At 49.1% G+C, this 12,878-nt stretch overlaps 2 protein-coding genes across 5 annotated transcripts; one reads left to right on the top strand and one right to left on the bottom strand.

Annotated features, from left to right (window-relative positions):
• The first annotated feature begins 331 nt into the window (after window positions 1-331).
• On the top strand, window positions 332-5,052 carry Hp (haptoglobin). The gene is made up of 5 exons (XM_005345700.3): window positions 332-409; window positions 1,980-2,062; window positions 2,325-2,426; window positions 3,264-3,338; window positions 4,130-5,052. Exons 1-5 carry the CDS (start codon window positions 405-407, stop codon window positions 4,906-4,908), a joined length of 1,044 nt encoding a protein of 347 aa, XP_005345757.1. The 5' UTR covers window positions 332-404; the 3' UTR covers window positions 4,909-5,052.
• A 1,273-nt stretch (window positions 5,053-6,325) lies between these two features.
• On the bottom strand, window positions 6,326-12,855 carry Txnl4b (thioredoxin like 4B). Of its 4 annotated transcripts, none has more exons than XM_005345698.3 (4): window positions 12,839-12,855; window positions 10,924-11,132; window positions 8,952-9,103; window positions 6,326-7,664 (listed from the first exon to the last, which is right to left on the bottom strand). In XM_005345698.3, exons 2-4 carry the CDS (start codon window positions 11,053-11,055, stop codon window positions 7,499-7,501), a joined length of 450 nt encoding a protein of 149 aa, XP_005345755.1. In that variant the 5' UTR covers window positions 11,056-11,132; window positions 12,839-12,855; the 3' UTR covers window positions 6,326-7,498. The 4 variants fall into 4 exon arrangements, with proteins under 4 accessions (XP_005345755.1, XP_005345754.1, XP_005345756.1 ...); XM_005345697.2 differs by lacking the exon at window positions 12,839-12,855 and adding an exon at window positions 12,754-12,835; XM_005345699.1 differs by lacking the exon at window positions 12,839-12,855 and adding an exon at window positions 12,372-12,805.
• Between the last annotated feature and the right edge of the window lie 23 nt (window positions 12,856-12,878).

Below are 12,878 nucleotides of genomic sequence, written 5' to 3' on the forward strand. Positions count from 1 at the left end.
TCCCAGCTAGATTGGGTCACAGGGGTGTCTAAAAGGGCTTTGAAATAACTCAAAGAAAGATCTGATAATCCCCTCAAAAAAAAAATAAATAAAGTGTCAGATTGACAGGACCTCTTCTCCGTCCCACCCTCTGGGGTTTTCCACCACTGTGGTGAGTGGGAGGGGTCACAAAGCTGCCAGATTTCTTCATGATTTGTAAAACAATACCACGGGAAAGGCATGAAGCAAGAGTTCAACTCTTGAAAGGGGTTTGGTTTGTGGTTTGATTACTGGCATAACTGATGACCTTGGCCGAAGTTGTGCAAACACGGAATTGGAAGAAAAGGAGGTGGGGTAGAACCCTTGATGCATAAAAGGCTCAGTGGGAGTCACCACAGCACGGAGGTCAGCAAGAGAGGCCCAAGATGAGGTGAGTCCACGGTGCACATCTCACACTTGGGGTACTCGGTGGGAGAGGTGCGAAAACAGAACTGGACCAGTGGGCTAAAGTTCTAGGTGAGACAAGCCCATGGGCTGTAGGCCGCATGATGCTGAGGATAGCCGTGAGTGCAGCTCAACCCAAAACTGTAAGCTTAGAGAATTATGAGACTTCCTTCCTTCCTTCCTTCTTCCCTCCTTCCCTCCCTCTCTCTTTCCTTCCTTCTTTTTTTCTTTTCTTTTCTTTTCTTTTCTTTTCTTTTCTTTTCTTCTCTTTTCTTTTCTGTGCAGTTTGAGCTGTGAGTTTTGCAGGTGACAATGTCATGCTGAAAAGTCAAAGGCAGGATGTGCCTGGAACCCCAGGGAGTGAAGGGCCAATGACCAAACCCCTCCTCCTGCATCCATGCATTCACACAGGCTGGTTATCTCTAAGGAGGACCTTTCCTCTTACGTTTATAGAGGTTTGTTTTGACCAGGTACATAGCAGCTTCCTGGAATATTGCCTGTGCCTATTTGTAGACCTGCTTTGAGTGAAACAAAGACAATAGTCTCACATTTTAGTGACACAATCAAGGCACCCAGATTTCTATCAAATTAGAAAGACTTTGGAGGCTGAGAAAAGACTAGAAGCAGAACATTACCAAGAAATTCCTGCCTGGCCAGCATCTGCTGGGATTTGGTCCCCTTTTAAGTGGGGTCTGTGCACCAGTGATGGCCAGCCGCAGCCATGCCTTTAGGAAGTCAGTTTTTTCCAGGTAATGATCTGGCATTCTTGGGTTTGATATACCACCCTTTAAAGTCAAACACTCAGGAAGTGATACGAACAGCCAGACATGAGTTAGGGGTGACGGTGTGCACCTGGTGACTCTGGAAACTGAGTTTGTGACAAGCCTGGGCAATGAGTTACATTGCGTCTTAAGAATGACAACTATGATGAGTTATACATTAAAATGACCTTTTCATGATGGGACATTTCAGAAAGGAGTGAGAATAGCAAAATAAACCGTGGCCCTCACCTTCACTTTAGCTACAATGTACTAACGGTGTCCTTATAGCCCAGGACTTCACTGACTTGCGGCAGAGGTTTCTTGCTGGGCATCGTGGGTCATCACTGAGAAAGGCTCACAGCTCTGTGCCTCTCTCCACTCTGTTCCGCTTTTCTCACCCCACCTCCCTCAGCTGTTTTGAGACAGGCACTTGCGATGTAGCACAAGGTGTTCTCAAAGCCCTGATCCTCCTGCCTCTGCCTCAGAGTGTGGGGAGCTGAGGTGGCATGGATGCTGTCATGCTGGTGGCCTTCCTTCCTCTGTTATGTGGTCTCTCTCTGAAGCTTGGAAAGAATTTCCAGTGATACGGAGTTTGCTGAAGCCTGTGGGGATGGGGTTGGGAGGTTGGGGGTAGGGTGGATGCAGCTCCATCCTCTTTCTTTACTGGCTTCTTAATGGAAAGTGTGTGTGTGTGTGTATGCATGTGTGTGTGCATGTGTGTGTGCGCGCGTGCATGTGTGTTGCAAGACTGCACGTGCAAGGCGACCAACTCTCCATCTTGCCACCTCTCTGCAGAGCCCTGGGAGTAGTTGTCACTCTCCTGCTCTGGGGACAGCTCTTTGCTGTGGACTTGGGCAATGATGCCGTGGATACTGCAGGTGAGCCTCTGGGTTTTCCCAGGAACTGTGCGCCCCAGCACGGCTGTGCCCCCGTGTGGCCCTATCAAGGCTTCACCATGTGAGGGAAGACCCAGCTCCTCTTCCTACCCTCTTCTTCCCTAAGTCTTTGGGGCTTCCCTTCCTCAGCTTCCACTCGGGGGTGCAAGGGAGTCTGGCGTGCAGGGCAGCTCCCTCTTGGCTGGCTTTTCATAAGAAGCCATCTGGGCATTCACGACCCTTACTGGCTTCTTTTTCTTGGCAGATGACAGCTGCCCAAGGCCCCCGGAGATTGCGAACGGCTACGTGGAGCACTTGGTTCGCTATCGCTGTCGCCCATTCTACAGACTGAGAAGCAAAGGAGATGGTCAGGCCTGGATGAGTGTCTCTCCCTGCATACCCCTGGCCCTGGCTGGTGTCCCTAGGATAGATAGGGCTGGGGTACCTGGCCAGAAACCTCATGAGTACTGCCTGGAGCCAGGAGAGTTAGATTCCGATGAAGTTTCTGTCTCCTGTTGGTGGTCCTTCTGCCAAACTAAGTTGTCTCAGCTTCCTGTCTTGGGGCAGCAACTTCATGACTCCTGTTGCCCGGGGGTGCAGTCTTCACCTATGACACTGGGCAGCCTCACTATTCTCGAGTTTCTAAGATTGCCACTGTGTCTTTTTTTTTTTTTAATCTTTATTTATCTATTATGTACACAGTGTTCTGTCTGCATGTATGTCTGCAGGCCAGAAGAGGGCACCAGATCTCATTACAGATGGTTGTGAGCCACCATGTGGTTGCTGGAATTGAACTCAGGACCTCTGGAAGAACAGTCAGTGCTCTTAACCTCTGAGCCATCTCTCCAGCCCTGCCACTGTGTCTTTAAGGCTCCTGTGGGTCTTATAGCATCTTTTTTTACAGAGACACTCTTAGTTTCACTTTTTTCGATGAGGAAACTGAGGCACAGAGTGGCCGAGGTAGCCTGTGAGAGGCAGAGTCAGGGTCTGTCTGAATCCCGACTTCTTCCTGTCCTATGCTGCCATCTGTCATGACTGACTTCTGTCCTGCCAGGCACAACGTGACTCGTGTCTCGAGGCCCGGTACTCCGGCCTTTTTTTGCTCCCTTTCCTCCGACGTTTTAACCCTTCTGGTTAGAATCTCCTCATGCTGCACTGAGGCCGGATTTGTGTTCCCTGAGTTCATCTCTTCCTTTTGTTTCAGGACTGTATACCTTGAACAATGAGAACCAGTGGGTGAACAAAGACCTTGGAGAGAGACTCCCTGAATGCGAGGCAGGTAGGTGCTGAGGTCTTAGAGTGTGGGCGGGGATGGAGGCTAACGTGGCAGAGCCGTGTTCCTCTTGTGTGGTCTGAATCTGTGAGAACCAAGACAGGGTTATAGAGAGCAAAGCAGGGACAAGATGACTCCCAGAGAGCTTAGTATGAGGCTTGGCCATTTAGGCCCAAGGGGGTTGGCTCAATCTACCCAGCTTCCCATGAAGATGCCTCCAGACAGAACACCTGCTTACAGAGACTCGGTCAAAGGTAAAGTGAATGTCCCAGGAAGAAGCAGGCTGGGGACAAAATAAGCTAAGCCCACAAGGGGTAAGGCAGACATGGGGGGCAGCTGGGACCCCTGCACTCCATAGTTCTCCCCTCTTCTGCCTGAATAAGGATTTTGCTCAATTTCTACGATCGGTGGCAGGAACTGCCAACTGGCTTTGGGTTAACTTCAACATCTGTTCCTGCTAACATTGCTGCACGCCCATCTTTGAGCATGAAACATACATACAGCTTCCAGTCCTTTCACTGAGTTTTAGAGACTTGTGGAATTTTTGTGTGTGATAATGTTTATATATGTGTATGCACGTATACAGGTATATATATTTATATATCAGTTTATCAGCTAGGGTTTAAAAAAATTCTGTCTGAGTCATGTACTGTGTAAATACTAGAAATGAGAGGGGCAGGTGGCAATGGCAGAGCGAATGTTGCTTGGTGTAGAAACAGCAGCGGCTGATGCTTCCAGGGCCTCTGCGGGTGGGGCCTGCTCCGCACTGCTGCTCACATCCCTCCCTCCTTCTGTAGTGTGCGGGAAGCCGAAGAATCCCGTGAACCAGGTGCAGCGCATCATCGGCGGCTCTCTGGATGCCAAAGGCAGCTTTCCTTGGCAGGCCAAGATGGTCTCCCGCCATAACCTCATCACGGGGGCCACCCTGATCAGTGACCAGTGGCTGCTGACGACGGCCAAAAACCTCTACCTGAATCACAGTGAGGACGCCAAAGCCAAGGACATCGCCCCGACCTTACGACTCTCTGTGGGAAGAAATCAGTTGGTGGAGATTGAGAAGGTGGTCATCCACCCCAACCGCTCTGTGGTAGACATTGGGCTGATCAAGCTCAAGCAGAAGGTGCCTGTCAACGAGAGAGTGATGCCCATCTGCTTGCCTTCCAAAGACTACGCAGCACCAGGCCGCATGGGCTATGTGTCTGGCTGGGGGCGGAATGCCAACTTTAGATTTACTGAACGTCTCAAGTATGTCATGCTGCCTGTGGCTGACCAGGACAGCTGTGTGCTGCACTATGAGGGCAGCACAGTGCCCGAGAAGAAGACCCACAAGAGTCCTGTGGGGGTACAGCCCATCTTGAATGAACATACCTTCTGTGCTGGCATGACCAAGTACCAGGAAGACACCTGCTATGGCGATGCTGGCAGTGCCTTCGCCATTCACGACCTGGAGCAGGACACCTGGTATGCAGCTGGGATCCTGAGCTTCGATAAGAGCTGCTCTGTGGCCGAGTACGGCGTGTACGTCAAAGTGAACTCCATCCTGAACTGGATTCAGGAAACCATGGCCCAGGACTAGAACAGGGCCAACTGGACGGCTATGCCCAGGCAGGCTGGCAGTCTATGTCTGAGAGCCACTATTTACCACGGAGGAAGGGGGAGTGGAAGGGACAGGTGCTAGCCCCGCCCTGCTCGGTCAATAATAAAGAACTTGCTTCTGACACCTTTGTAGTTTGGAGCTTTTATTCTCATTTACAGTATTGGGCAGCCAAACAGGGTGGACTGGAAAAATGGGACCCCCCCCCCACATCCTAAGGTGCCAGGAAATCCCTAGGGTGCTGTAGACTGTCTGCCTTGGGGAATCATGTTTATGAAACCCAGGCCTGAGGGAGATCAGTCAAGGAAAGAGACTTGGAGAGGTGAAGTGCTTTGGTTACACTCAGTCAGTTACTTAACAATGGGGCTGAACTTGGTCCTGGTCTGCTTGACTGCAAACTCTGAGCGCAGCAGCAGATCCCGTCACCCCTCTAAGTGGATGAGGAAAGCCCGTGAGGCGTGTGAGCTCAGAGTGGGCCAAGGGTTGTGACAGAAGCCTGTGTTTGTGCTTCCACCTGCCAGTGCCCAGGAACCAAAAGAGCGCACATGCAGGCAGGCTATTTATTGACTTAACGGGTCCTCGCCACAGCTTAGCCCACAGATTTGCCTGGTGACTTGAGTTCCCCGGTTGCTATTTTCCCCAGATCTTTCCCATTAGGGATAAACACTAGTGATCCTCTCAAGTTCCCTGGCTGGAATGTGCTGGGACTTGGCTGAGTTGGGGTCTCCTTCTCAGTGGCTCCTCTTCCACAGGGGAAAAACTCAGCTTGCCCTGGGGTTTGGAGACAAGCCACATGCCCTTCTACCTCAGAGATATACTTCCTTGCCCCAAGTCTTAGTTCAGCCCTTCTCTAGTCTACCCTCTCACATGCCAAAACAGCCTCTCCTCACAGATATGAGGCCACCAGGGAAGCGTCGCCTGCATGCTCGGAGTCCCTGGGCATCTTCCCAGGGCAGAGCTGTGGGGTCCAGGCAGACAAGGACCTATATTCTAGAAACCGAAACAGAGCAGTGACACCCACACAACACCTGGGAGCAGGCGGCTGGCCACTACCTAGAGGGAAGTGAGAAACCCGGCCCTTCCTTCATGGCTCTTTCCTAGCAGCAATGCTTCTCCCTTCCTGCACAAGGCCTTTCTCGCCTCTCCTCAGAGACCTTCCTCTGTCCAGGAGTCATTTACAGTACACGGGATCTAGCACCGGACAGGACATATAACACAGGCTTAATAAACACTAATGGAAGGGAAAGCAACCACAATAGGATCTAAGACATAAACCCAGACTGCAGCCCCCCCACCACCACCCGCGCCCGCACCCCAGCCCTCAGGTTCTTCCCTGTGCGGGCTTTGAGATTTGCTGGCACCTGAGCACTTAGGTCAAAGGACGGAAGACCCAGGTGACAGTGAGTTGGACAAAAGAATTTTATTTTTTCATAGGGATGTGGAGGAAGGGTTAGAGTTCACGTGGAGCTCAGTAACATTAGGGTCTGACTCTCATCTCTGCACACACTAAGCCGGGGTGGCTGCCACAGCCCTCTATGTATAAGAAGGGGATGGGAAAAGACTCTTCTCCCATCCTGAAGTGGCCCAGACAACCTTTCTGTGCCACAATCATCAAAACCGGGTCCCGTTTCACTTTTCCCCGAAGGACAAGCTTAGAAAGGAGCTGACCACAGGGCTGGCCCTGAGGTGATAGTGCCACTGTGACAAGCCTGGGCCTCTGCTGGCAGCAAGTCTCTGGCTACCCAGCAGGTCTCAAGCTGCTTGGCCATGGACCTCCAGATCTGTATCTACTCTCTCATTCCAGAGTGTCAGGAACAACCACCACCAGAGGTTTAAGAGAAACACAAGCTTCCTGAGCTTGGGCCGGGGGACTCTAGAAGCTCAACTGTTCTTCAAAAGCCACTGGGATCAGCAAACCCCACAGGCATCCTCCTAACAATCCTGGTATACCTTTGGTCTTGAGTCCTTGAAATAAGAGCTCCGTCCTTTACTTCCCAAGGAAGTAAACTTGTTGTTTAGCTTAAACTGTGCTGGATGGTGAAGGGCCACCTTTTCCTCTTGTCAATTTAGTAGCCTGCCAGCTATAAATGAGCAGGACCAGGGCAGTGCTCTTGGTTCATGCCAGGAAGGTCCCTGAAACAAAAGAACTCACCTACAACTAATAGAATGCTAATTATTTCAAGAGAAGCTGGGACAGGAGGGAGCAAAAGGGGCAAGGGAATGGAGGCAAGGGGAAGGGTTGCGTGTGAGCACAAACATGCCCATTAAACTGTTCTCACAGTGTCTAGGACGATGGATGACCTTAAGGGTAAAGTCAGGTCCAGGTAAAGGGAACTTACAAAGACACCGAACACTGTCGCCTATCTGCTCCAAGGCTCTCAGAGAACGGACACTCAGACATCTGGAGTTTTGGGGCACTGGGGCTTCTGCATAGGGGCCACTGATTACAGGTACATCAGACCTCTTCGCTGGGGCACTGACCACGTCTTTGAGGGACTCCAGACCATAGGCTCTTTGGGTTCAGGTCTTGTTTCCACCCATGACTCTTTCATCTCCAGCAACCTTGAGTGCGCTAAATGTCTTGATAGAGGAGGTCATATTTGGGGATATTCTTGGGATCAATAGGACTCTGGACAATAAGTTTTCCCCGCATTGCTCCCCGGTAGATAACTTCAATCAAATCCACGAAGTCTTGTTTGGTTTTGAAGCTTCCTACAAATTTAGTGTGATCCGGAGACCTGCAGCAGAGGGAAATAACCACGTCAGAGCTTTCCAGTGCATGAAGCCTGCACGGTCAGCAGCCAGCGGCGGCCTCCACCTGTGGGGTGACCACTGCCCTTCCCCAGGCAGAGTATACAGGACCAGATCCAGGACAGAGGTCAAGATCTGGGTGTGGCCGGGCGGTGGTGGCGCACGCCTTTAATCCCAGCGCTTGGGAGGCAGAGGCAGGCGGATCTCTGTAAGTTCGAGACCAGCCTGGTCTACAAGAGCTAGTTCCAGGACAGGCTCCAAAACCACAGAGAAACCCTGTCTCGAAAAGAAAAAAAAAAAAGATCTGGATGTGGGAATCCCCTGCCTTTCCGCTACTTTCCACGTCACTCACTCCAGGATAGCCTGGTGAGGTCTGAGTCCTGCAGTGGGCAGTTTGCTAAGGGTCTCTGCAAAAGCCCACTAGCTCATCACAGTCGCTCAAGTTCTCCTCATCGACTCTTCTGAGTTGTGAGTATTAATAAATAATCTTACAAATTATCTTAAACATCAGGCATATTGCTCGTAGGAAATTTAAGACGAGAAATAAAGTCAGCTGTGAGGCCAGAAGTCACTTTTTGATGGGTACCCTTCCAGTTCTGTGTGTGTGTGGGGTGTGCATTCCATGTATTTTGCTAGGGTAGGAACCATGCCACAGATCCTCTAGCAACGTGATCTTTCAGCGAGTATTTGCCTCGGGGCTGTAAAATGTGCACTGACAACACACTACGAAACTGCTGGAAACGGAACTACTGGGCTGAAAGATGGAGCGCTGAGAAGGTATGCGAAACCGTGCTCTGCATTCCACGGGAGGAGGTCGTTCTAAACGATCACAGTAAGCAGATCTGAGCAGGACAAGCAGCTCCATACAGACGGTGTCAAACTCGTCTCTGTCAGGTAACGGGAAAGCAGACACCCCGCCCCAGAGCAAGGGATGACCAGTCCTAGACCCAGCCAACGGTACTCATCTAGGGCTGGGAACAGGGTGGAAGGCAGTGCAGAAGATACCATGTGACTTATCTTTGACAGGTCTTCTTAAAGAATGACTTCAATATTCTGAGTGGCAGAAGATATTTGCATATTTAAATTAGAAATTAAAATTTGCCAATCACACTTGAAACACCTGCAAACTGCACTGAAGTTTCTCATAAGAAAAATAGAAAGCATCAAATAAGGAGCCAGCACTCACTCACCCAGATTCAGAGAGCAATGGAAAAGTAAGTGAGCTACTGAACCTGCCCTGAGAGAACCAACTTCCCAGACTGCAGTCAACTTACCCATAATCCACTTTCATGTGCTGCCCATTGAAGAAAAACACAGTAGAGGGAATATAACTGATGTCAAAATACTGCGTGTAAACCGGAGTGTGGTCCACATCTACCAGGTAAATAGCCGCCATTTTACTGAGGTCAGCAGAAGTCTTTGAGAGCTGTGAATGACAAGATGGATGGAGGTTACACGATACTATGCCAGGTGCATGATGCTTCTTTTGTGAACCGTATTGTATTATTGTATGTGAACCTTACTATAACATTTTTTTTTGAGAAAAATTTTGTACTTGAATTCCTCATAAGACACAATCCTGGAACTTGCTTTAAACCAGGCTGGCCTTGAGCTCACAGGGACCACCTGTCTCTGCCTCCCAAGTGCTGGGATTAAGTGTGTACACTACGTCCAGCGTATGTACACATTTACTATTACTGTTCAAGGGTGGAACCCTGTCGACAGGCTCTGGAGAAGGCACTGTGTGGTTGTCTGAATGAGATGGCCCTCATGGGCTCAGATATCTGAATACTTGGGCTCCCAGTTGGTAGGAATGTTTGAGAAGATTTAGGAGATGTGGCCTTGTGGGAGGAAGTGTGCCATGATGGGCAGACTGAGGTTTCAGAAGGTTTCACACCATTCCCAGTTATTTTTCTATGTCTTTTGCTTGTGTCAAGACATGAGCTCTCAGCTACTTTTCCAGCGTCATATCTGCCTGCTGCATGCTCCCTGCCGTGATGGTCTCCAGCGTCATATCTGCCTGCTGCCATGCTCCCTGCCGTGATGGTCAAGCTGAGTTATCTCATGGGCTTGTGTTTCATTCTTCTCAAGAAAGGAATCTATACTCTCTTAAAGTGAGCTATAGCCCCTGTAGTAGGAGCTACAGGCCTGCATTCCGACATCCAGCTCCCGCCACCAGCTAGCTTTACCCGAAATAACAACACACAAACTGTATTCTTTTAAACACTGCTTGGCCCATTAACTCTAGCCCTTACAGGCTAATTCTCATATCCTGATCAACCCATCTCTAATAATCTGTGTAGCATCAGTCTTACCGGGAAAGATTCAGCATGTCTGACCTGGCAGCTTGCTTCATGGCGTCTGCCAGGGAGAGGGGAGCATGGCCTCTGAGCTCACTTCCTCTTTCTCCCAGCATTCTGTTCTGTTTACTCCTCCCACCTATGTTTTAACCTATGAGGCCAAGCAGTTTCTTTATTACTTAACCAATGGCCTTCCTCCATCAAGCCCCAAATAAACTCTTTCTTGTATAAGTTGTCTTGGTCATGGTGTCTTATCACAGCAATAGAGAAGTAACCAGAACTTCTTCTGTTTTGTTGATGCTTGAGATAAATTTTTTTTCAAGTTTTATTTATTTGTGTGTGTGCAGGGTAGGACTGGTGCATGTGTACTACACACATGTAGGGGCCAGAAGACAATCTGTTGGGGTCAGGTCTCTCCTTCTTAGTGGCAAGAGCCCTCACTTGCTGAGTCATCTCATGGGCTTGTGTTTCATTATTTTCAAGATTGGAATCTTTACTCTCTTAAAGTGAGCTATAGATCCTGATACACCTACCCGCAACAGCTCAGGAACACTCACACATTTGCTTCCCACAGTTGATGGTGGAAGAGGCCCGTCCTTGGTTCAATCTCCATGGTAAACAGAGACACAAGGACAAAAAAAAAACCCCCAAACCCTCTGTCTTCTAATTTCCCCAATTTATTAATTGGCCTGTGAAGACGTGCTGTGAAACTTGACCTCTCCACCAGGCCCATTCTAGGAGCAGCAAACAAGCAGCACCTTGGCAGCCGGGGAAACAGCTCAGACTCCGCTTTGCTGCTACTGCACCCTGGAGGGATTTCTGAGTTCTGCATGGACTGTTGCTGTGACCATGGAAAGGACAAGGTTCAGACATCTAGTGTTGGCGTTTCCTGCTCTTCCACTGCTTGACTTTTCATTTAAAGCTGCTCACTTAAAAAGTCACTTACAATGTCATCCAGCTGCAGACAGACCGGGTCCTCATCCCTCCCAAACCTGAGAACCAACACCTTCTCCGCAGTGCTTTTGATGGCCTGGTCCACTTCTTTCTTGCTAGTCAGTTTGGGCAAGAGGAAACTCATCTGGAAAAAACTCCAGTGGGAGTCTTCACTGACAATTCTGCGAAGTTTACAGGCTGTTTAGATGAAGTACATGAGTCCTGGTGCAAAAAACAAAACAACGCCATTGAGCCTCAGTCATAAATTCAGATGATTTAAGAAGCCTTCCAGCAAGCCTATTCTGTGAAGAGGCCCCACCCCTGGCTTGCTATCCTTGGGCCCAGCTTCCAGAACTTCATAGGCCATCCTGAAACACCAGGTGACTGCTTTCAGTAATTTCTCTCAGAAATACATGAGAAATACCATACCAGAAGAACATATGCACGGTTCTGTGTTTGCTCCCCTTTTACACAAGAGATATTATAAGTATTATAAGTCAGTGGTCCAGTGAATGAGAGTCAGGCAGAACCCTGGGGTCTGATGGTCACTCAGCCTAGGGGAGGTGGAGTCAGGCAGAACCCTGGGATCTGATGGCCACTCGCCTAGCCTATTCAGTGAGTTGTAGGCAGCCTGAGACCTTGTCTCAAAAAGATCAAAGTGGATGGCAGCCGATGCATGACACCTGAGGTTGCCTTTGGGCCTCCACATGCAGGTGTGCCAGGACAGGTGCACACACAAGATAGGAATAACATTTATACAAGAAGTGAAGTTGTTCCAGCTTCATTTGAATATTTTACACGTGCGTCTCGCCTGCATGTATATCTGTGCACCACTGTGTGCTGGTGCCAGCAAAGGCCAGAAGAGAGTATCAGATTCTTTGGAACTGGAGTTACAGACAGATACGAGGTGCCACACAGGTGCCAGGAATTGAACCTGGGTCCTCTGGAAGAGCAGCTAGTGCTCTTATCTTCTGAGCCATCTCTCCAGCCCTAAATAGAGAATCTGACTGCCAGTATAAACGGAGAATCATAAAAGAAATGAGCACTCAATACACTTGGAAAGCCCAGTTTTGCAAGCAGTCAAATGACAAAGTCAAAGGCACATTTAAGAAGTGCATTAAAGCTGACAACCATTAAATAAAGACAGTAACACACCGTGGCAAGAGAGAAGGGACAGCGGGAATGTTGGAATTCAGAGGCAAAGCCCCTTTGGAAGGAAAATTGGCACGTTCTTTACACAACAGCCCTATTTTGAGAATATGAATTAGGACACAAAGACATGTTCACAGGATAATTAACACATCGACCATGGCAAAAAGCGGTAAACAACCTAAATACCCATCAATAGGATATTGATAATAGTAGTCTTGCGAGCTACCTTATACAAGTCACTGAAAAAGTTATGAAGCAGTATTAAAGTCTGACTGTGCTTTTTGTAAAAATTTAATGTGTAATACTTACATAGAAAAATGGAAATATCTATCCCAAGGTATCATCAAAGGACATACTTGAATACGAACAGACAGGTGATTATTATTTCTACTAAGGGTCTCGGTTAGCAGCCCATGTTGGCCTTGAATTTGTGGCAATCTTCCTGTCTCTGCTTTACAACTGCTGGCATTACAGGCTTGTGCCACTACGCCAGGAAGATAACTTTCATTTACGTCAGGGCGGACATGTCTACTGTCCAAACTATCCAGCACATGTGTTTTTCAGGATGCCGGTGCCAGGGAGGACACTTCGGAAAAACTGTAAGCAATCCGGATTCCTTCACGGGATGGCCGAGGCACAACAGTCTCCTTCCTCAGTCCCAACCCAGTTAAGGACCTTAACCCCGACTAACCTGGGCTGTTGTTTACAAACGCTTCTTCGACCCGCAAACCCTTACAAGCGGAAGTGAGAAACACGGACGCAGAAAATGAACGTACCATCACGCGCCCCAGTCAAGAAACCAATAAACAGACATTA

This window comes from Microtus ochrogaster, chromosome 4, assembly GCF_000317375.1.
Source record: "Microtus ochrogaster isolate Prairie Vole_2 chromosome 4, MicOch1.0, whole genome shotgun sequence".
Taxonomy (NCBI): domain Eukaryota; kingdom Metazoa; phylum Chordata; class Mammalia; order Rodentia; family Cricetidae; genus Microtus; species Microtus ochrogaster.

Coding starts and splice junctions, on each gene's coding strand:
- Hp (XM_005345700.3), top strand. Junction 2,063..2,324: donor TGATGCCGTGGATACTGCAG/GTGAGCCTCTGG, acceptor TTTTCTTGGCAG/ATGACAGCTGCCCAAGGCCC. Junction 2,427..3,263: donor ACTGAGAAGCAAAGGAGATG/GTCAGGCCTGGA, acceptor CTTTTGTTTCAG/GACTGTATACCTTGAACAAT.
- Txnl4b (XM_005345698.3), bottom strand. CDS start 11,055: ATGAGTTTCCTCTTGCCCAAACTGACTAGCAAGAAAGAAGTGGACCAG. Junction 9,104..10,923: donor GTCTGCAGCTGGATGACATT/GTAAGTGACTTT, acceptor TGTCATTCACAG/CTCTCAAAGACTTCTGCTGA. Junction 7,665..8,951: donor CACATGAAAGTGGATTATGG/GTAAGTTGACTG, acceptor CCTCTGCTGCAG/GTCTCCGGATCACACTAAAT.